This window comes from Chaetodon auriga, chromosome 9 (assembly GCF_051107435.1).
Source record: "Chaetodon auriga isolate fChaAug3 chromosome 9, fChaAug3.hap1, whole genome shotgun sequence".
Lineage (NCBI taxonomy): Eukaryota > Metazoa > Chordata > Actinopteri > Chaetodontiformes > Chaetodontidae > Chaetodon > Chaetodon auriga.
Genome location: NC_135082.1, coordinates 20,028,653 through 20,052,730, shown reverse-complemented (window position 1 = coordinate 20,052,730; position 24,078 = coordinate 20,028,653). Strand labels below are relative to the sequence as shown.

Below are 24,078 nucleotides of genomic sequence, written 5' to 3'. Positions count from 1 at the left end.
ACTGGAAGCTAGTTGACGGCAGCAGAGATCAAAGTATGAAAGTGAAAGCCCTACAGATACTGCCATCCTCTACAAATGTTTAGTGAACCGTAACATGTATCTCATTACTTTTGCACTTTCCTTTGCTCTGGCATCCGCTTCCGATCTTCAAGCACAGACCTTTCACACTCTGGGTAGCAGTAGTGGGATTAATTCATCAATATTTGTTATGTGTAGTTAAAGTTTTAACATGTGTATAAATTGCTCTAATATGTCCTGTTCACAAAAAGAGTCAGTTATCTTGTTAAAATATTTGAAATGACATCTGCTCCTTCTCCTCCATTAAAAATCCAGCATCTATATGTATATGTTGAACTGCTGGACAACAGATTTCCTGCTTCACTGTAAGGTTCATTCTCAGTGTGTGTGCGCTGGAGGCTTCACGTTTCGGGGGACTTTAATTAATTAATTAATTATTTTGCATATAGCGTATGTACCAAAAAATGTACAGTTCCAAGTTAAAGTGAAGGGTAAACACCATTTTCAGTGTCCTTGTGTTGACCTGTGGCTGTAAATGTAAAGAAAATTGATTGAGTATTGTGTGCAGTGATATCCTAATCTGTTTCAGAATAGATTAACAACCAAAACCAATTATTTGCACATTAGTGTTATTGTTGCTCTTTAAATTGAAATTTAACACATTTTGACAGGCGTGCATTCACATAAATCGTGCTCGTGCTCGTGTTATTGGACTGCCGCTGTCCCTGACAATGATTAACTGATTCCGATTAGTCAAACAGAGCACACGGTGGATTGACAGCTGAAACACATACTTTAATGATCACACCCTGAATTCACAAAAAGCCAGTTTTGGGAGCCAAGATAAAGATATGCATAAAAATCTACACTGCTGAAACTTGTGACAATCAACACATGAATATTTTCATGAGTTTGTAAATTTTCTTTTCCGACTGTGTTTGCTGATGACACCAACATGACTTTATCTCATATTGACTCATGAGAAACAGCACAAGCGAGGGATTGGTGAGAGTTGCAAAATGGTTTCAACTCAAGAAGCTCTCATTGAATAATAAAAAGTTAAATTGCATAATATTTACGTGAAGGGGCAGGAGATATGATAGTGTTACAGCGGGCTGTCAGTGGATGGAACATCTGTTTCTTAGACATTTTAGCTGATGAGAAATAAAACTGGAAAAACAGCCACGTATTTTATTTGTAATAAAACTTTAACGTCATCAGCAAGCTAAGAAGTTTCATCAATGTCTCTTGTTTAGTAACTTTATATATTTGATTTATTGTTTTGGCAAATACATACCCCTCCAATCTTCATAAACTCTGTTTGCTGCTTAAATGATCCGTAAGCTTGTCACCTCCCTCATTTTTTTCTGTCGTATTTTCCTTCATTAGAGTAGCTTATCTTTTTTTTTTCTGTTAGCTAAACTTAGCCTGGGTTGAAGTTGCTTGTTACTTGTACAACCAGCTCAGAAAAGTAAATTAATCCCAATGTTGTATCCGCAACTCGTACTGTATCAGCAGTGTGATGCATATTTTCACAGAATTTTCTCTCTATATGTATTTCCATTTTCCATCAGATTTACAGTATACATGTACCAGTTATTGAACATATTCATTTTTTCGCACATTCAGCCTACAATCTGTTTTTATTTATGACAAGGAGATACTGAGTAGGATTTATGAGATTTTAACCTGACCAACCAAATTTTGCTATTGCTGTTTTGCTCTTGGATTGCTGTATCTTGGCAAGTGTACTGATATGTGGCGCCTTCATCTTCACCCAAGGCGGTAAATGAATGTGTAGTGTTGCTAGCATACTTCCAGTAATCTCTCCGAGACTGCTGTGTGTGTCTGGTGGCCTGTGGTGAGGAGTCTGGCCCAGCATCATCACCCACATCTCCCACACTGCCACACATATGGTGCTGCCTTTGTGTCAATTGTGCTCTATGGGGTTTCTAATAATTAACAAGATGACAGACAAATGCAATGACAAGCACAAGGTGGATTTGATTTTCCATTACCTCGTCGTGTTTTTCTGATTTGTACAACTGTCGCATTTTGACATATTTTAGAATAATTTCACGTCTTTCAGAACATTGAATCAACTTTTAATAATTACATAGGCCTCCACTTTGGAAATGGCAAATCCAATGAATGCTCTTAGTTCTGTCTGTATGTATGCTTACTGTACCTCACCAAAGACGAAACATATATTACCAGTGGGCTGAGAATAAGTCCAAGGACACCTCCTTTTCCAAACTGCACCAAACCATACACAACTCAAATGGAAAGGCACTATGACAGGCTTAATGTAAAAGGGTGAAAACGTTCCCCCAATTGTTTGACTTTGCCCAGGAATCAGTGCCAAAGAACAGCCTAAATAATCGGCTTTGCCACACTGTTAGCATTAACTGTTTCACTGGATGAATGGTTTGCTGCTGTGTTGATGTGGTTCCATTCAGAACAAGTGGTACATTGTCAAGAAGAACTTTATTACTAATCCATCTGCTAATGTCTCTGAGAGTTCAAGAGACGAATTTCATGTACAATGTGTTGTGCTCTCTCTTGAAGGCTGGCAGATTTTTTTTTTTTTATATAAGACTTCTTCAGAAAAAGCTAATTATTATCAATTCTGTTCAGGTTTTCATGTGCATTTCAGTCAATAGTTAAACTGTGACTAAAACCTGCATTTCTGAACAATAATGATAAAAAAGCCTCTCAGGTTCAGAATAACATTATTTTTCATTTGTCACTTCTTTATGAAAAAGCCATCAGGTTTATGGAAGAGCATCAGTAAGAGTGTCTCTATGAAAGGCCATGAGTGAATAATTGGCGACATTAGCTTTGTATATAGTATAATACAGTATCCAGAACAGTATATCCATTGCTTGGAACCAAAAGGGGACAAAAAAAGGAAAACCATGTGCGCAGTCATCATTTAACTCCAATATAAATCCATCCTTACAAATCCAATTACACAAATAGTATGTTTTTTTTTTGTTTTTTTATATCATCAACAATCCTTTCTACTTCTGCTGATATGATCAAAAGCCTTCATTATCGTGGCACCATTGCTTGCCGGAGACCCTAATTGGAGCTTCAGCAAAAGCAAGCAACATTTGATATAATGGCTCCCTCCCAAACCGGAATGCCAGGCCTGCATTATGGCTTACTTTTTACATTGCTGAACTCCCTGAGGGAAGGACAGAGATGTCATCATTAGTGGGCAGTAGACTCTGGCCATGGTGCCTGTGATAGCTGCTGAGGTCTATTCAGTGGTCAGCCAGGCCCGTGGCCCAGTAGCAGTGTCTGCTCTGTGTTTCCCCTGTCGAGATTCCCATCTGGTCACGTGACCCTGCACCAGGCTGCTTGAGCTGAATATAATTTGGCAAACTAATGAGGAAGGACGCTTCGCGAAGACCTGGAAAAGGGCACTTCTTCCTCTTCTTCTCCTCAGAGAAAAAGAGGGGAAAAAGTCGCTGTGGTCAATTTTATTAACTTGGCTGACCTTCACACAAACAATTAACATTTACGGAAAACAGAGCCCCTCCCATTATCGTCCTCATCTCCATCTTAATCTCCAACCTCACCAGCAGCATCAACCTCCGATTTTTTTCAGCTTCTGCAAATTTAACAGCAAAGTGATGGCAAACCCGTTGCATGGATTTTTAAGACAATTGCAAGGTGATGTGGATTATGCAGAAGGTCAGTCATATCTGAGGGTCCTTTGGTAATTGGCTAAGGACCACCAATGTCACAGTAAAAAGCCAACTGTGAGCAGTGATTATGCGACCTTATCTACTTATCCTTCTACCACACCACCAGCAAACCTTTTTGCATTCTGACTGAAAGTGTAGGTCTAATAAAGATAAATATATGGGGTGAAAAATGATGAAAAATAAAGGTGAAAAACAAATGCACAAAACAAATGCACAACACGCCTTACACGTGAATTCTTGTTCTTCCTTTGCTTCTAGTTTAATGTTTGAAAAATGTCATTTTTCAATCTGTTAGCCAAACCAGGTGAGTTGAATAGAAGCACTCTCAGAAGCTTTGCTTCTATGGACTCTTTTCTTCTCCTACTCTGTATGGTACCCTGTCATCCCTGTCTGTGAGATGATTTTTATCCTGACATGGACAGAAAATAAGATTTGCATTAACACTAGCTCTGTATGTGTGTGTGTTTGTGTGTGTTCTCCCATTTGTAGAACCTGATAAAGAACCTGCCAGAGCAGAAAGAGCTGAGTGCGCTAGCGGAACTAAAGGGTGAATATGAAGAGCTAGTGGAGTCAGAGCAGTTTGGCATTGTGGTGAGTATAATTTCCTGGTGACTACTGGATCGGCCCAAGAGAATACACAGTATGCACAGTCGTACTCCCAGTCTGCTGTAGTCAAACACTTGCAAGCATGCACAGTTGAGAAATTCAGTTTTTTATTCATTACTCATCCTTTTTGTCTCTCTACACCTCAGACACATGCGCTGCACTGTTGCACTTTTGTCTGCCTTCAAACAGCATTGTTTCATACACTTTGTTTTTGCAGGGGACTGCTGGATTTGGACAGCGGTTTAGCAAGAGACCAGGAAATGAAGAAATGTATAATTTAGAGGGAGTTGCAGTAATGTTTAATTAAAACATCTAACAAAATAAAGGGCATATTTAATAAAAGAGTCACAATTTGGTAACCCAACTTCGGAATGACAGAAGCTATGATTTAAAAAAAAAAAAAAAAAAAAAGGCACTTTGACTCCAGCAAAGAACAGTTCAATCATTTTTGATGAGGATTCAGCATCAGGAATTCAGTGAACGCCATATTTTTGACATCAACTGTCAATGTTGTCTCATGATAAAATCATACCCTAAGGCTATGAATCCTGTCTGTAATAAAGTTCTTTGAAAAGCATGCCGCTGTAGTCAGCCAGCTTGGTGATGTATCCCAATCCTCTAATCGATTTACAACGACTTGCCAAAGTTATCTTCTTCTCCGACAAAAGGATAAATCATATTGTGGGTAACATATTGTTACTTGGAGTATGGCATCAAAAAGAAGTAGGCATTCACCAGACAAATATGTGATGATTCCCATGTAATTAGCTGAGGTTAAGTAGGCAAACATTTAAGGCCCAATCTGACCTTTTCTATCGATGTAATTGACATAATTAAGGTTTTAAATTAATGATCATCTGTTGTGTGTTCTTGTCCCACGTAAACGTCCTTTTGTCCTGCAACCTGTTTTTTGCACCATGGGACGCTGATCTTGAGGTGTGATGACTATGCGCTGACAGCTTGACCTACTACTACTTACCTTTTCACGCCGGCCTGTGCTCCACCTGGTATTGAGGTTGCGTGAAAAGGCAGAGTTGTACTGTAAATCAGGTGTAGAAGGGAAGTACATCATCAAGCTGTTCTGACCTTTTCCACTTAGTTACAGCTGTAATTACTTTTTAATTAACTGCTCTTGCCATCCATTTACCAAGTGAATACCCAGCACTTTAGGCAACTGTAAAAGAATGTGTTATCTTTAAACTTAACTTTACAACGAGATCATACAGGTACATTACACAGTGTTACAGAAGAAGTGTTCAATTAGACCCAAGGGTTGCAAAAGTGCTCCATCTCCCCAGCTATTCTCTTTAGTCGTTGAAGGCTTTTTTGCCTGTGTCTTTTAGGAGATGTAATGAAGCATGGGGTGGCAGTTTCCCTCGTGATCTCTCCAATTTTGTGATCATATACCTCCCCACTGATGAAGTAGCTCCTCAATGCAGAGCTATTTAGTTCCCCTGGGAAATAAGCCATGTTCAAGCTTTTCTCTGCCAGAGCTGTCACCAATGTGCTGGCTTTCATTGTGATTTCTCCTTATTGTATACAAATCAATTCAAGTGAGGGAGAGGGGAGGAGTGTTTGTGCATGTGTATGTGTGTGCACACGTGTGTGCAAGGAATTGAGGTGGGTGGGAATATTGGTGTGCGGGGGGGCGTTGTTTGACAGACAGCTTGCCCATACACATGAATAAATTTGAGCAGTAATGAAGCATTATGGGCCGGATCTGAAGGTTGCCTTCAAGCACCGGATTATGCAGCAATCTGTAGAATTTGTCTGTGGTTGCTGATTTGCCACATATCTTATAGCCAAAACCCTATTTGTTTTAATTCCCTCCCATTTTCATAGCTATTTTTTCCTCTCATTTTCGTCTGGCTTCAGTGATTCCAGTCCTTGGCCCAGAAGTATTGATTGAGGCTGTTATATTATTTATGACAAATCTGTTTAATGGGGGATTCCTTTGTCCATATGAACGTCAGGAGGGAGGCAGGAAAGAGGTTATTCCCATTTGCTGAAGAGGCTAGTTGATTTTCGGTTCATTAAACTAGACACAGCGGTAATTACACTAGAGATTCGAATTGACGGGTGGTGTAACCTAACACGTGTCGGATTTCCTTCTCTGTCTTTGTTTCATCATGTTATGAAAAACTATAGTATGAATTAGTATTCTAAAATACACTAATCTGAGAGATTGTGAGGAGCAGAATTGTAATCGTAACATTTACTGAGCTTTCTGTGCTTTTCTGCAGATAAGTTTTATTTATTGATATGTTATTTGTCTAAGTGAGTCGCGATGGTGTTGCTCTTTACTTAAAGTGACGCTCAAAGATTTCAGTTCAGGTTGATGTGGCGACACCTGTGGTTAATGATGGCACTGTAACAGAAGCGCACTTCCGTACTACGGATCACATAAAGTATGAAATTGCTTGTATCGCTGGTTAATGCGAATAAGCCATCAAGCTTTTCCCAGCCCTGCACAGAACATGGGTGTTTATTTTGAAAATGGCTGCCAGTGATTACATGTGACCATGTTGGGTTGCACTCCCTACAGAAATTTCATAGAGATCTGACAAAAGTAATTACGCCAACAAAGTGCAGGGTAGCTGAACTGAGTTATTTGAAATAAATAAATAAATCCACACAGGTGGAAGGCAGAAGATGAGACTTTCATTTGTGTCTGAACATATTCATAGTGTGTAACTGATTGCACTACGCCTTGGTTATTTATTTGTACACAACACAAACTGCTCTCCTCACTTCTTCTTTTTTTTATGCCCAGATGAGTTCAGTAAAACTTCTACGACCACGTCTCAACGGCATTCTGTTCAAGCTGACGTTTGAGGAGCAGGTGAACAACATCCGGCCAGACATCATGAATGTGACATTCGCCTGTGAGGAGGTGAAGAAGAGCGAAGCCTTTTGCAAACTCCTGGAGTTTGTGTTGCTGGTTGGCAATTACATGAATGCTGGCTCAAGGAATGCCCAGACGTTTGGTTTCAACATCAGCTTCCTCTGCAAGGTAACGCCACCACAGCACCGCATCACACAGATTAACACCATGTTGTGAAAATGTCTGATACCTGAACATGAACTACTTCTAAATATACATCAATTCATTTAAGTTTACATTTATTCATTTGATGCTTTTGTCCCAAAATGAAGGCAAGTCCACGTAACACTCCTTCTTAAATGTTCTTTCAAGTGTCAAACTGACACATATGTGCATAAATTAGTTTTTATTTGATGAAGAACAGGACGGAGAGAGTGAGAGAAAAAACAGTCAGGAAGTGAGTAAGTCCTCTTTGAGAAAGTTGTGATCTGACCAAGAGGGATTTTGAAGGTTGAATTGAGTTAGATAACATGTTCCACCATCATGGAACCACACAGAAGAGTCTGGATTGTTTCTTTGCTACTTGATGGGCATAGCTGCGTACAAGTGGAAGGCACCAAATCCCACTGTTGTGTCAGTGTGCACCTGTAGCTCGAGATGGCAGAGAAGAAGGGCTTTACGACGGTGAGGTATTCACATTATTTTGAATTTGTGGGTGAATGGGACAAGAGCATCACAGTGGAATGCAAATTGAGCCAGGGTGATAAGTGTCTGTCAGCTGCGAAGAGCTCTACTTCAAATCTGAAGAAGCACCTGCAAACCAAGCACAGCCCACAACACTCAGGTGCCCTCAGTTTCTATGTAATCAAACATAATCTTCAATAAAGACCTGCAAAGGGAAGTTATTCCTGCTATTACCCTACAGAATTGCAGATTATGGGCTGTAGACTAGGCTGTACGATAATGCTCAAGGCAATGCATTCAAGGGTAGACGTACAGCAGGCTACGTGCCCTCCGGACAACCAACATGTGTTAGGAATCTTAAAAAGCTTTTCATTTTCGGTAAAGCAAAGGTGCTCTAGTGAGTTACTTTTCTCGGCAGGTAACACTGTAATGTAGCAAGTTACTTTTTAAAGGCAGTAATCCTGTAATGTAACAAGTTACTTTATAAGTAATGTTGCCCAACTAAACATACACAAGTAGTTATCTACACGTTTTTGATCATTTAGTTATAATATTCTCCACTGTTTTGCATCACTGTTTTATGTGACAGTCATTGAGATGTAATTGTATCATGCTTTGAAAGTATACATTGACATGCAGGCGTATCAGTGTGAGTCAGACCTGCCCTGCCTTCATCAAACGCTGCTCTCAGATAATAGAGACATGCTCACAAGATTCTCTCGCTCTATGAGAAATGCTGCCTTAACAGATGTCATGGCAAGTCATTTTTTGGGGCCTCTCTCAAGCTCGCCTCAAAGAATTTTACAGAGACTACGTCCTCTAAGATCTGCAGAACCTAATCAACAATCAAATGAAACATGTTTCAGTAAAAATCAGAACCATGATGAGGCATGGACCACAGTGGAACCTGAGCCAGAAAAAGGCAGCATCTGAGTCCACTGCCAGGTAAAATCACAGCATGCAAAGATGTGAAAGAGGGAACTGGCAGCCACGCGCACACAGCTATACCAAGCACAACCGAGCTCTTGAAGAAGACCTTTTCAGCCACACAAACACACTCAAACTTACATCAGGCAGACAGTGAGACAAGAGGCTTTCAGACATTGTGTTCTAAGAGGAAGAGTCCTTAAGCTAAGGTAAGAGAGAAGTCTGTCAGCCCACTGTAGACAAAGCGCGAGTTAGTCATGTCACAATGAAAACAGGGTTTTAAGCTTGGATTTTAAAATGGCACTTCAACCACAAGAGCAAGCTGGCTCTGAAAGTGGGACTCTTACTAGGAAAGTTGCTTATTTGATAGTTATAGAGATGAATGAGTATAGTGTGTTTTTTTTGTTTGGGTTTTAACTGTTGCTTTTCCAATAATGATGTGAGTTAAAAACTGAGTCTTAAAACCGGTATCAGGATTGGCCAGAAGGATGACTTTCTGCAATATATACGTGTCGTCCATGTACGTATTTGTACACATTTTCTCAACAACCCAGTTTTTAAGATGACAGTTATTAATCTCTATTTTCACATTTAGTCATTATTTTGACATTTTTCAAACAAAGTTCCTTGACAGAGTTAGGCTCCAGCAGTATAACAGATTTTTAAAGTTTCTTCTTTTTTTGAGGATTTTTTTCCCCCCTACTAAAAAGGAAATCTCCAGGATTTTCATCAACACAACGCTTAAAAAAAAAAAAAAAAAAAAAAAGTTGCCCTAAATGTTCAACTTTCTTTCATGCCAACTGCTTACAGGATAAAGATCCAGCAAAACATTAATATCTCCTAACTCAACAGCATGTGAACAAATTAGGATTTAACAGAGAGCCAAAAATTCACTTTGTTGTCTTGTCCGTTTCAAGTAGCTTTGGCACCATGGTGCCGTGTAGCATAGGCGACAGTGTTTAATGTCTTATCTAACTGATGAGAAAACTGATGAGAAAATTCATCGGGCAGCCGACAGAGTGCTTTGAGAGGTGCTGAAGCAGGGGCAAGCCCCTCCTCCCGGCGCCGCCACAGGTTGGCAATCAAGCTGTGGGGATAAACAACTTAAAGAAGCTACAAAAACATCTTTCTAACACTTTTTCTCTTTGGAGTCATTATTCTCAAACTCTCTGCTGTTCTGTGGCAGTTCTACAACCGTTGGGAGTAGGAAAAAAAAAGGGGGATCTATCCTAAACGATCATGTCAAATGGATCAGTCATGTCATGTGAAAATGCACAACATGGGATTTTCCATATGGGAGAGCTAAGTGTGAATGCCAAAAGCCACCGCCTTACATGCATATTTGAAGCCAGCAATCTTGCAGGTGTGAAAAGGGCTTTAGTATGGTGAATCCAGTGTGCCTTTTGTATTCCTGCAAGCTGACTGAATCAGTATGGAGTGTCAGTGTAGAGCCTGGTAATGCCTCAGGGGGCTGATTGGGCCATTATAGATGGACAAGAAAAAAAGTCTGCTTTCTCACTTTAGTCAATCAAGTAAATGGCCCCCTGGGTGGCAGGTCTATGGTACCTAATGGGCTCATCAGGGAGGAAGAGGTTGATGATGGGAAGGGCATACGCTGACCCACCTACAGCCCTCCACTACAGCCCCTTGTCTGGCCAAGGACACACAAATCTCCTGGGAGCCAGCCTGGTCACATACATTCAACAAGCCGAACGTCCGCTCTGGCTTTACAAGGACGACTGTGAAATGTGGATTTCATGTCACTGTGGTTCAGTGTGAAAACCGTGAGCAAATGACATGATGGGGAAGTTTTAAACTGAACGAATACCTGCAATGTGAGGAGGAAACGCTTAACATGCATAAAAATACGCATGATAATTAAGATTGCAGAAGAGACTGTTTCCATAATGAAACATATTGGGTAAATGGATAAAACCATCTGCCGTATGACTGAAAAACAAACTCGCTCCTTCTCCTGGGTTTTGTCCCTGTCTTACTGAGGGAAAAACACTTTCACAGGCTCTGCTTAATAATTAAAGACCACATGGCAATGATTTGTGTCCAATTTAGGTAGAGCAGTCCAGGCTATCTGTTAGGCACTTGACTCAGTGTCATGGAGTCATCTACCTAACATCAGTGTGACCTTGCCTCCTGCTCTCAAAATACAACTTTTTCCTCAGCTGAAATGATGGTTGCATCACAGAACTCATTCTCAGCGGTGGCCTTGTATGCTTTTCTATTTATTTATAATGTATGTTTCCTTGTAGTAATAGTTTGATTGATTGGTCAAGACCCGACAACCCTTCTGTTAGAGAGAAACTATATTCTCATCACCACTTCTTCTGTTATCAGTTAATTATTGTGTTATTTTTTTTTATTTTCGAGTTAGAAATTTAAGTGGAAGCATGTTTGCTGGTAGTGTGTAATAATATATTGGAATGTACGGCACTAACTAGTGAGGGATTTGGAATAATGCTTCCTCAAGGCAATTTATGATCTGAAAGATTGAATGATATCACGGTTCAGACTTTGCTTTCAGCAGCGTGGCAATGAGGCAGCGTTTTTTTTTTTTTTTTTTTCCCCCATCTTCTTCAAATGAACAGATTTGTTTGAAGGATCAGCATTTACAGACGCTCCATCCAGTCGCGCCATTAAAACATAATGGGATAAGACACATTGTAAGCAGCTTGTGTAAAGAAACGGCAGCTATAAAAAGGCATTTGATCGAGGCAGTGTTAAAGCAAAGAGTTGAGGTGAAACTACAGGTAGCCTGCGCTCTTTGAGGAGAACATACCTGAACGGAGGAGCTCTGGCTGTAAAAGCCCTTTTCACTTTTGGCTTTTACCCCAAAACTTTGAAACAGCCAGGACAAGGGATGGACTCTGATTAAAAATGGCCCCAAACTTTGACACACAGCCTGTTCGCAGATACTCCACAGCCCCTGGCACAGTTCTCACGATACCTTAAAGCTGCATTGACTGAAATTCCTGATGTAAAATAGTGTGAAAATAACATCAGCACCTTGGGCTTTGTGGAGGATTCCCTCTGCCCTTCCAGAGGCCCTCAGCAGAATGTGTTACCTCTACCAACAACAGCTCTTTTTATCTCAACATACTCCATTTCAAAATGTGTGTAATGGTCACATATGGCATTATAATGTTTGCTATCCTTGTGTTAGTTACGCATTTCTGGACTCCGTCAGTCAGACTACTGCCATCCCCCTGATATCAGCTCCAGAAGATTTAAGGCTTCACAGTTTAAGACAATGGCCCGCTTGTTTTGATTGGGTTTGAAACCATTTTAGAGCCTTGAAACTCCTCATGTTCAGCCAATGAAACCAATCCCTGAAACTTTTCTGCCAACTGATTAAACTGTGCTCTACTTAAGGCTCTTTGCATGTAAAATATCCACATTTTTAAAAGGAGCAGATCAGTTTAAGATGGTTTTGACAGAGGCTTTTCTGCTGGAAGTTGTCGCACTTTTCACCGCGGTTCACAGTAAACTACTACATGTTCTCTCTCTCAGGGAAAGCTTCCAGTAATTCAAGGTAAAGAGGAGAGAAAATGCACCAGAGGCCCACAAAATAATACAAGATAAAACAAAACAAATGAATCCTTAAACTACAGTGTTTGTTTCTCATTTTCACCAGATTTTTTTTTCTCTGACCACAAAAGGCCCAGACGTTCTTTAAAATGAAACCCGGAAATGATAAGCACAAATTACGCTGTACAAGTTATTTCATTAGAGTCATACGTTTTATATTAAAAGAGCAGGTTTTGGTAGAGCAGTAAGAGTTTATGAATTAGTGAATATACATGCTTTGTAGGCTCTGTGGTCCAGTCTTATTATGTCAGTGACATTCACCTCACAATGCTAATATGCTTCCAGTATCATCAGATAATTTTAATGGCTGCCTTATTACCTGAAGCTGCATCTCTACTTACACCCACTGCACTCAATAAAACCGCACCTTGTGCCCATTCGCCTCCCCTGTATGGCCACTAGATTAGTTCAGGTTAAACATACCACTCTAAATCATTTCCACGTTGCGTCAGTGATGCGGTGCACAAGATACTGCAATCTAGAGATAAAAACTGCCCCTCTGTAGCACATTATTTAGAATTGTTGTTACAGTTAATGTACTGTTTGTTAACATTTACAAATCCCTAAATGTTTATTTTACCTCTCCCAGTTTACCCTCTCTTTATTACATATTACTAATATTAGTTAGCAGATGAAATCAGCATACCACAGATGCACTTTTTTTGTGTGGTAATGACAGTTTGGGGTATAACAATAAACAAATTAAAATTTAAAATCCATGAAATTAAATTGTGATTATCCAACGTGAGCAAATGATTGATCCTCATCTAATGAAAGTGTGTGTTTGAGTGTGCGCGTGTGTTTGTGTGGGTGTGTTTCTGTGTTGGTGTGTGAGGGTTTGCCTTTGACTGCCTGTAATTGTTTCAATTCGCTATTGCTAAGTGTGTGTGTGTGTGTGTGTGTGTGAGTGTGTGTGTCTGTCTGTCTGTGTGTGTGCACGTGTGTGAGACAGCATGTACACACGTGTGTTTGTATGTGCACATGTGTGGGCATGTCCAACTGCAGGCTGTTTACAGCGCGGATATTATCGGTATGAGTACACAGAGGTGGGTTGTGCTAATTAGTTTTCCCAGCATGCCGTTCGAACAGCATGGCAATCACGGTGGGGAATGAATATGGAACAAGTTCCCTATGCACTGATGTGGAGACTCTGGCTTGTGTGTATGATCACAGTCTCTCACACACACACACACACACACACACACACACCAACATATACTTGGCAAACACAGTACAGTACTTTCATTAAAACTTTCCTGCCTCACTGTTCTCATTTATTCTCATGGGTGTGGTATCATGTTACCTGTGTATGTACTGTATGTACTGTATGTACTGTATGTACTGTATATATGTGTGCATGTTTGTTTCTTTTCGGCCGGCTGTAATTGGATGTGAAAATATGTTATGTCTCATCTTAATGCATTTTTATTTTATCTCCTCCTAATGTGCTGTGCCTCTATCCAGTCCTTCATTTGATGGAGCTTGACTGAACCGCTAACTAGTACCTCTTACATGAGGGTCCTTGTTATCTTGACGGCCATGGACCGCTGACGGCCATGGACCGTACCTCTGAGAGGGCAGACATAGACGTTGTTGTGCTTGTTATTTAAATTTGTTTCCAGCCATTGTTGTTTCCATCATGGAGACAAAGATGCATTTAGTTGTGTGCTGAAAACAAATTAGGCAGATTTCACATTTCACATCTTTTTTTTTTTTTTTTAGCTCCGAGACACGAAATCCATCAGTCAGAACACAACGCTTCTTCATTTCCTGGCTGAGCAGTGTGAAGAGCATCACAAAGCGATTTTGAGGTTTCCAGAGGAACTGGAGCACGTGGAGAGCGCCAGCAGAGGTATGTGTCTGTGTCTGGTTGTCTCGCGGTCAGACGCACATGTGCGTTAGAAAAGTTACACATCAGCTGCGAACGAATCTAGCTTAACGGTCTTTCGCTGGGCGACGCAACCAGCAAAAGATATCCACAAATGTTTGTAACTTTTTTTTAAGCCTTTCCTATATCCATTAATTTATTATAATTTATTTTCACCACATTTTCACCCTTATCTATTTCATCCCTTGACAACAGCTCGCGCTCCCTCTTTGTGACAGGAATAGAGCTGTTTGTCTGACCACACTGTCATTCAGCCTGTCAATAAACTAATTCCACTCTAATTCTATTCTCAAGCATTTGGTGGAATCCCTGCAGGCTTATTTACTTTGTTAGTCTCGTAATTGGTTATTTAATCTAATTCAACTAATTATGCACTTGACTGAGGCTGCCAGCCATTGTGTAAGTGGACTGAATAGTCTTTGTGCGCTGTATATATTTAGATGTCTGCATGCACAAATTTTGAATTATATCAACTTTGTCATTTCGTGGAAATGAAGGAGATGCCAGTTAATTGACTGAAACCAGCAAATAAATGTCTCTTGCACAAACCCCTCAGGAACTATTGAAGGAGTAGGGATGCAAAAAAAAAAGAAAAAAAAAAAAAAAAGCAAACAAACATGGGGCACAACATTGTTTCTCTTGTTTCACTGACCATCACATGCAATTAAACAGGGTTTTCATGGAGCTGTAACAATGAAGGAGACTTCCTGTTTACATTTTGAGACTCGGGAAGGCTCACCATCGTTAAATAAGCCAGTGGGCTTATTTTTAAAAAATCTGCACTATTTCAAATGTTCCTGCTTTTTGCCTCACACGTTTTATTTCCTATATTTTACTGCGTTTTTATCAAGTTAAATCTCAGTATGAGAACAGCAGAAATCTCTGCTAACGATCCTCTAAAAATCGATTTTATTAGATTTATTTTGAGGCACAGGAGAACATGGTGATCAGAGGCCTGGGTCTTTGCAAAGCTTTTACTGCCTGTAGAACAGTAGAGCATCGCTCAATTATTTACCACTATCTCCAGATCCTTCTCCAGAGATCCTTCTCTCATTCCAAAACGAGAGTGAGTCTGGGGTTGGCTTTCACCCGCTGGCGAGGTGGTACGCTGGATCTGGCAGCCGCGGTCAGGGGGCGTGCGCTTCTCGTGTTGTTGAGGCGGAGAGGAGCAGCCAATTTTGAATGATGTGTTTACAAACCGCAACTGACAAATCCTACTCATTTTGGCTTTAATGTTTACACTACATAAAGGAAATAATACACCGATCCAGTGAAATTAAATTAAAACAAACACACAGTATCACACAGGACAGCGGAGCAGTCGACAATACAACCTTCATCCTCTCACTGGTGACGGGACGGAAAAAATCACTGTGCTGTTGTGCTTTCTTGGGTGATAAATTTCATGTGAACGAACCTGTGTAAAGCCTGTCGCCCATGCATGTGATCTCTGATTGTAGACTGTCAGAGGCGAGCGGGGGAGGGGCTGACTTAGAGGGACACTGACGGCGATGTTGCGGATTCAAATGCAATCAAATGGCCATCTACAGTAGTTGGTAGTTGTAGAGTTAACGTCATCGATAAGTGCAATCAGTGCCTGGATAATTTCCCTTGGAAATGATTATTTTCCTCTCCCTTGATTGGCTGCTTCAGACTTTTACTCCTCCAGAGCTGTTTCTCTGAGAAACTGGCCTGCCATGTTGCCATCGTCTGGTTTTTATTTCACCGCTTTGACCGCAATTCAAAATGGTGCATATGTTTTTACTACAGTAATTCAAAATTAATTTCTGTGAATTCTACAGCAGATGATTATTTGAAATATGATTATTTCTCTTGGTACATGAGAAATCAGTGTGCTTATGGACTAGCCTGGCTGCAGAGGAGAGTGAGAATGAAAGCTAGAGGTTCGCTTTAAATAAGACCAGCATTAGAGCTCTTCCCTGTGGAGACTTCCCCTCTCTCCGGGGGTTCAGACAGTATCAAAGCCCACCTGTATCGAGGTCAATTTTGATTAAAATTCATTTGATTATAAAGAGGCAGGGGCAGCATGTTCCAGATAGGACCTGGACAAAGAGAAGGGCCATGCTTTTAACAATAATATTAGTGAAAGATATGTTTTGATATTAAACTTTTAGCATCTCAGAAATGCCACATCTGAATCTCACATTCAAAATTAAATTAAGACCCATTTAAAATATCTAATTTTTTTCGTTAAGCAATTACACAGGTTAATAAATTTGCAGATTTTTTACTCAAACTATAACATATAAAGGCTGAACACTAACATAAATTAATTTTCAGAACTAATTAAATTACTGTCTGTGCCGTGTTATTTTACTCTCCTTAATAAAAGGCTCAAATGCTTTCAATTCTACCTCGGCACCCACATGTCTATACCATACTGAGCTCAGAATGTCTTTGAAATGATCCTGTCAGCATCAGCACAGTCATGAAATTGTAAAATGAAAATAACTGTTTGTTTAGTAGATGTTCACTGGGGTAATTGACTGGCTTATTTGAAATCAGCCAGTCATTTGTTCCAGTGATAGTGGAGGCGTTTTAGATTTTACACATTGTAAACATGTAGGGAAACATTTTAGTTGTAATTATCCTGCATCTATTGCATTGTGATTCTGTATAGTGAACCGCTGTGTACAATGTCTCAACGTGTGTCTTGAATGTAGAGTAATGTAATGAGGTCCTGCTGAGGATAATACAGAGCAGCATTTTGCCTTCACTGTCTTGATCTGGTCGACTTGGCAGTGACAGTTGCTTCCCACCTTAATTACCTCCATCAAACAGGTTTTTCCTTCTGTCCTGTTCGGTGGTTTCTTTTTGTTGTTGTTGTTGTTGTTAGATAACAGCATATCTTCAAAAAATGACTTTTTTGTAAAATGGAATTTGGTGAAAAGGTTCAAGTCATTATTTTTTGGTACAAACACAACAACCATTGTTTGCACTGACACAATACTTAATTTTCTGTGATGACTCCCGCACTGCAGTTTCTTTGATCACAGGTTCAGTAGAAATGTATTGTTATGTAATTATCTCTATGTAGTTGTATTTCAATGCAAGGCCAGAGCCATTTTAAAACCTCTAATATGTGTCCATTATCAAAACAAGCTGTGTATTTACATAGACAGTCGATAACTGTGCAGCCTCTGTGAAGGTATGCAGTTGCTCAACAGTTTCTTGTTTAACATCACTGTTTTTATCCTTCAAGCATACATGAATAAAAAAAAAAGCAGCATGATGTATTCCCTTTAAAACAGCATAAACCTCTGTCCATGTATTGTATTAAGCATGGAAATACATCAAAGTCCTGAGGCATACATTAATTTCCATGCTTACCTGCGGTCACAGCGTACCTTTATGAAATACCAATTTAAAGTATGTTTAAACATACACGCGTCTGGGTATATGAAGTGATTTTGCAATTTCTCAATTAACTGTTCTCTGCTCACCAAGTTTTATTCTCCAGAAAGAAAAGCAAGCGCATAAATGGTTGGTCTGCCTCTCACTTAGGTCAGAAAAAGTCAAGAAAACGCTGCTCTATTTTTTCTCCCAAAAGAATTGATTGGACAATGCTGGTAAAATCATTACGGCCTGAATAACAGACAAAGACAAGATCTTCACATTTTTTGTCAGTACGTTTTCTCACCAGCATCTACTGTAGACAGTGAAGAGCTGCTGAGGAGACGTCACTGTCATTCACCAACTCCTCCTTTTTAAATGTGGTAGAGCTCGTGGATGGACATATCACATATCACTGCAGCTTATTGAATTCTTTAACCTTGATATCGAGCACTGTACAAAGTTGAGTCTGGAGACCAGTGCAACAAATTTTTACCGTTATTAAAACTCCCTGGATCAAAATTTACATTTTTGAGAACCCTTGCTTAATAAAATTCTGAGCAGTAATAATATATATTATGTGCTGAATGAATTAGGCTTCTGAAAACTTACACATTTTTGTAGTAATCCCTTAAACATAAAAAACAGTTATTCCTTTTTTTTTTTGAAGATTTCATACTTAGTTCATCACCAAATTTAACCCGTTGCCTTCCCTTGCCAAGAAACCAATTCTGCTTTTCTTATTGGCTTTGTGTCCAAAATGCAACCATATTTCAGTGTGAGCTCCATCTCTGTGCGAGCAGGGGATTGGTAGCCTCTCCTGCCATCATGTCATCTTGGATCTCTACTGATAAATCACTCTGAAGGATGAAGGATTTGAAGGAGCTCTGGACAGCGCCCCCCCCCCCCTCCATAAAGAAAGAAAGAAAAAAAGGACTGGTCACAGCATCACAGCACGGCATCACCGCCAACTGAAGTTAGATATACATAGAGATATAGATACATATGCACATCCTTCATTTGCCCAAAGTGATTATTTTAGTGCACCAGAAAACATCAGTTGCATTACAGTATATAGAATCTACTCCTGGTTTATGTTACCATTTGCATACTTTTAATAATATCAGTGTGCCATGCAGCCCTAATCCATTGTATTCTTTATTCATCTACTATTTTGATTTAACCTTAAATGGGCTCAGGTTTAATATTGCTCCTGGCACGCTTGTACCGAACTGGTGTGAGATATCACATCTCAAAGCACAGCTAATTTCTCTTCCCTGTGATCGCTCAATACTGTGTTTGACTGATTCGGTGCACTGTATGCACCACATACTGATTGCTTCTCTTTCCCATTATTTTGCAGCTTCATTTTAATGTGCAGAAGGTTTTTAAAACCTCTATGTCTCGTACATCAGGTTTTTTCACCCTGACCAGACACTTTAATAAATGAAAGAATTCAGTTTCGAACTCTCATAAAGAGTGAAAGTTTTGGTTCTAGATTAGCTGCTACCTTCCAATTCCTTCACCTTGCCCTCATTTTATTTTATTGGAACATAACAGGGTTGTCTTTGTTAATAGTTAATCATGCATTCTTCTAGGATGATGCACCACTGAATAAGAGTGTAGCCAAGACTGATATATATACATTATATACACATATACGTTATGTACTTAATATATACTATATATGCATTCATTCACAAATGTACTACTGGAGATTGTGGCTATAATCATTTGAGATGCAGTGTTAGAATCTACTATTTTCATACCCCTGACCTCATCTTAATAGCAGTGGCAAAGCCTTGAGAGAAGTGTCATTGGCCAATTTGCCTTGTTAAATCCCCCTCAGAGATGAATATGTGGGGCCTGACAATGGGAACTAAGTCTGCGTGGTGATTCCACTCAATCAGTGGTGCACTGACAATCTGTCTTGACAATCCGGGAAAAGAGGAAATATGACACAAATGTTCTCATAAATCTATTTAGTATAAGGCATAGCCAAGGGCAAAGTACTTTGGAGCCTGTGAGAGAGAAAATGGAGAATGAGGGGAGGAAAAAAAAAGATGAACTCTGAGGATATTAATACCGCTGTGAATATATCTATTATCCACATTCATTTCAAGGCACTGCAGCATAATAAAGCAGTGCTCATTTCCCATTTAAAGTCCTAGCAGCACTTGGCTCTGTATTACGTAGACAAAATGCCTTTCTGGATGGGGTGTAACACAGAAGGGATCATTTGTCTCTCGGTTTCAATGGGGTTGCAGGGAATCATGGGGAGGGGAGAAGTTATTCCCTCATGCTAGTCCAGGGAGGCTATCTTACTAAAGTCAGCTGCAGAAGCTTAAGGAAGAATGGACATAATTCCAGCCAAACACTGAGTACTACTGCAGTGGATGCGCAAGTGTTTGCTTTTTGCTCAAGACGTGTTTGTCTGTGAAAGAAACTCACGATTTACATGAAGTTCATTCATTTCGCAGCTGATGTGTGTTGACTCACAATTAAAAAAAATGATGAGAAAACACGCAGTTATTGAAGTTTTGGGAAGGTTTTGAAAATGCTTGCTAGCAGCTGGGCTGTGTTACTAAAGAAGCCAGCGGCTAGCTGAAAAGCACTATTAATAGACATCATAACAAGACATGTTGTTTGTGTTAAAGGAAGCTATTAACTGTTCATTTAAAAGAGACCTGACCTACTTTCTAAGCTTGTTTATTCTTTCATATTTACTCTTGCCCTTCAACAAAAAAAAAAAATCTATGGAAATCATTTTGTTATTTTTTTAATTAAACTTTTAGGATTCTGTCATTATCAGCGTTTGTAGACATGTCACATTCACACTGAGTACACCGGTGTTGATCATTTTTATTTTATTAGCCTGAGGGTAGTATTTTGCATTATGCCACTGTTTTAGTAACTTTATACTGTGCCTGCTTCTCCGTGTCTTAATAGAGTGCTGGACACACACACCTGATTGCAGAAAAGATTTTTGTAAATACCTGCTTATTCTGAATTTGATGCAGCAGCATGTTTCAAACAAGTTGGGACATGAGCAACTAAAGACTGGGAAAGATGTGCAATGCTCCAAAAACACCTGTTTGGAACATTCCACAGGTAAACAGGTTCATTGGTAACAGGTGATAGATCATGATCGGTTATGAAAGGGGCATCCTGGAAAGGCTCAGTCGATCACAAGCGAGGATGGAGCGAGGTTCACCACTTTGTAAACACGATTGTATAAAGGACGTTGCTGCATGGGCTCAGGAACACTTTGCTGTCAGTAAATATAGTTGGTTTGCAAATTGTTTTTATTAAGGTTTTACACGGTGTCCCAACTTTTTTGGAACTGCGTTTGTGTATTTATGAAGGCAACAGTGTTGAAACTGTTCTTTGATTCAAATTAAAGTCCCAAACTTCTTACGATAGATACAGATATGCACAGTAATGTTTGAGAAACTGTGCAGAGGCTTTCAGTTAAATGCAGCGCTGCCTGTCTGACCCAAATTATCATTCAGAGTGTCATCTGCTTGCCTGGTAACCTTCTGATTTTCCCAGAAGACTTCTGACTTTCATAACTCTTTGGTGCCATAGTTCCCGGTTTTCTTCCAAATGTTGATCAAAATCTAAAATACACATATTCAGTGATTATTTTGGTCAAATCAGAGACACACGGTTATTTAAGCAGTGCTATTTTTCAATAGGTTTCCAATCAGCAGAATGTGCACATCAAAAAGGTGGTCTGTATGGAAATATAGAGCCATATAAGACGCTATTGTGAAAAGAAAGAGAGCAGATCAGCTGAAAGTTTTCCTCCTTCCAGAATCAAATGATGTCCATCGTTTGAGTGTCTAAATTTTCTCTTGGTAACCTTACTGTTTTTTCTTTTAAAAAGATTAAGATTTGTGTTCTTCTCTGGGTTATTTACCTGGTTCTGTGGCGTTATCCACTGCCAGCTCTTTCCTCCTTTTGGGTAACAGCACCAATTATAGGCCGCAGATAGTCCTCTGAGAAAATGAGCCATAGTACCACCTGTGTCCGCTGACCTCGACCAGTGTTACTTTCTGCTTTGCCAGTGCGCAGTGACATGCTTCTTGTCATCGATTTTGATATCTGGCGACTTCTTTTTAATTTCAGTAATGGTTTGGCTCTCTGGCTTGGCTCTGAATTTGCAGCTTTCATCACTGCTGTGATATGCAGCCACTTGAAAAATTGGGAGCGTCACAACGATGACGACCAATAACACCAACAACCGACCATTTCAACATTTGGAAAAAAAAAATTGATTTCACACTCAGTGAAGTTTCCCTTCTTAGATTTGTAGTCAAACTTTTCCATTCTCCCTCAGACATAATTGAATGACAATCTGATTTAGGTGCATATTAATATTCTCAATGGGAATTCCATTTGCCATTTAATCGTGGGAGTTAATAGGGTGTGGTATGAGGTACACGAATGTGCAGTATTTCAAGTTTATTGCAATTTATAAAGTAGGAAATTGCATGTAGGTAAAGCTTTAGACAGTTTTCAAAACTGGGATATTTTCAGTGGTGTGCAGTTTTCATCTGTTGCGGCCACACGATCATGTGATGCTTCCAGCAGCAGAGAAGCTGGTCGTGCCTGTGGGAATAATGAACAAGACAAAAACCTTCTCTAGAGCACACATAACTTCAGAACTTGGTGGAGATTCACTTACCAGCGGTACATTGACCCAGATCGCACATCCAACACAACAGTGGAGTGGCTTTGTCTCTGTATGTACTTGAGAGACCCAGCCAAAGCCTGGGTTTAAACCCCTTTGAAAATCTGTGGAGAGACTTGAAGATTGCAGCTCACTGATGCTTCCCATCCAGTCTGACTGGGATTAAGAGGGTCTGCAAGGAGGAAGAGAAAAAGCACGAATCCAAGATGACTTCAAACTGCAGTCACTAGTTTGAAATCTCCCACAATGCTGAAGAAACAAAAAGCATCCTTAAAGACCCAGTGTGAAGGCTTTAGGGGGATCTATTGGCAGAAATGGAATAAAATATGTATGTTTTCAGTTGTGTATCATCACCTGAAAATAAGAGTAGTCAGGTTTTCGTTACCTCTTTGTCCACAAAGTCCACCATGTTGCATATTTCTACAGTAGCTCAGAATGGACAAACCAAACACTGGCTCTAGAGAGGGCCTGTCACATTTTTAGTGGCCACCACAGCTTCTTCTACACGGTTGCGAGGGAGGGGTGAGGCGAGGGGTATTCAGTTGGTTGCAGTCTGCAACCTCACTGCTAGATGGCGCTAAATCCTACAAACTGGACCTTTAAGATGCAACACAGATTAGCCACATCAGCCAGATGCTTGCACTTACGTACAAAATCACTTTTTAGCAAACATGATGCATTTTTTAATGTCCTGACTATTTTTTTTCCCCAAGTTTTAAACTCTAACTTTCCAAAGGAAAATTTTGAAATTCTATAAATGCTAAATCAGCCGGAGTAGATAAGCTACGCACAGACAATACACTTAGGTCTAAAATTTTGATCGAAGCAGGAAAAGAAAAAGTTCTGGTGGATGGAAAATGCTTTATTTTTGATGATAACATTTGAACTCTGCTTTATCGGTGATCTGCCATGTTTGCTGGAGAGTCCACTGAAGTGCGGACGGATGTTTAGGGCTTCTGGCTACAACAGCGTTGGTCCAGCCACAAAAGCTTGAAGTGCCGTTAATGATTGTGGGTTTGTTTACGTTTGAGTGCCCTGCTTGTGGAAGGTTGGCACCTTTCCATCTATCATTTGGTGTGTTTCAGTGCCTAAGCACCAAGTAAACCCCTTGGAAGCTTTTTTTGTTTGAGAACGCATCATTTATACATCAAAGGAATTTGGCAAAGGGTACTTGTATTTTTGAAGGCACAGTCTTCAGTCATACACAAATAATGACCTGAGACCCAGATTTCCTGTTGATTTGACTGCATATTTTGTGCGCTGCTGCACATCCAGATTAACGTGATGAGAGGGGTTTTACAACATAGCAGACCAAAGCCGGGATTAATTTCAGTGTTTGCAGGTCTTAACAATCACCTTCACATCAACACATCATTTTGTGGAAGCTAGAAACAAAGGAAAAATGTTGATGGCTGACACACTGGCAGAATTTTAAGTTTCTGTAGCCTGCTCCATCATAAGTACTGAATTCATATCTTTATATTAAAAATGTTTTTTTTTCTGCCCACCAGTGTAACATCAAGTACACGCAACCATTGGCCAACTTAACGCTGTCACTGTGCCTAGAAATGGAAACAATTTCCTCAGTGGTTGTTTAAGGTATACCTATCCCTGGACCCTGAAAGTGATAGAGCAGGATCAGCGAGGCCAGCAGTTTAAATGGACAGTCTGTCATGAAGAATATTAGGAACAGGAAACAGACCTGTCTAGCTCCACCAGCTCAGGGTGAGTGATGAGCTCTAGAGAGTTTTCTTTTTTTTTT

The 24,078-nt window shown here is 39.9% G+C and overlaps 1 protein-coding gene across 7 annotated transcripts in view; it reads left to right on the top strand.

Moving 5' to 3' along the window:
* diaph2 (diaphanous-related formin 2) overlaps positions 1-24,078 on the top strand; it is a 372,410-nt gene that overhangs the window by 226,162 nt on the left and 122,170 nt on the right. For all 7 annotated transcript variants that reach the window (XM_076739474.1, XM_076739476.1, XM_076739472.1 and 4 more), the window contains 3 exons: positions 4,224-4,325; positions 7,114-7,353; positions 14,101-14,230. In XM_076739474.1, coding sequence (XP_076595589.1) covers positions 4,224-4,325; positions 7,114-7,353; positions 14,101-14,230 — 472 coding nt within the window. The remainder of the gene's footprint in view (positions 1-4,223; positions 4,326-7,113; positions 7,354-14,100; positions 14,231-24,078) is intronic.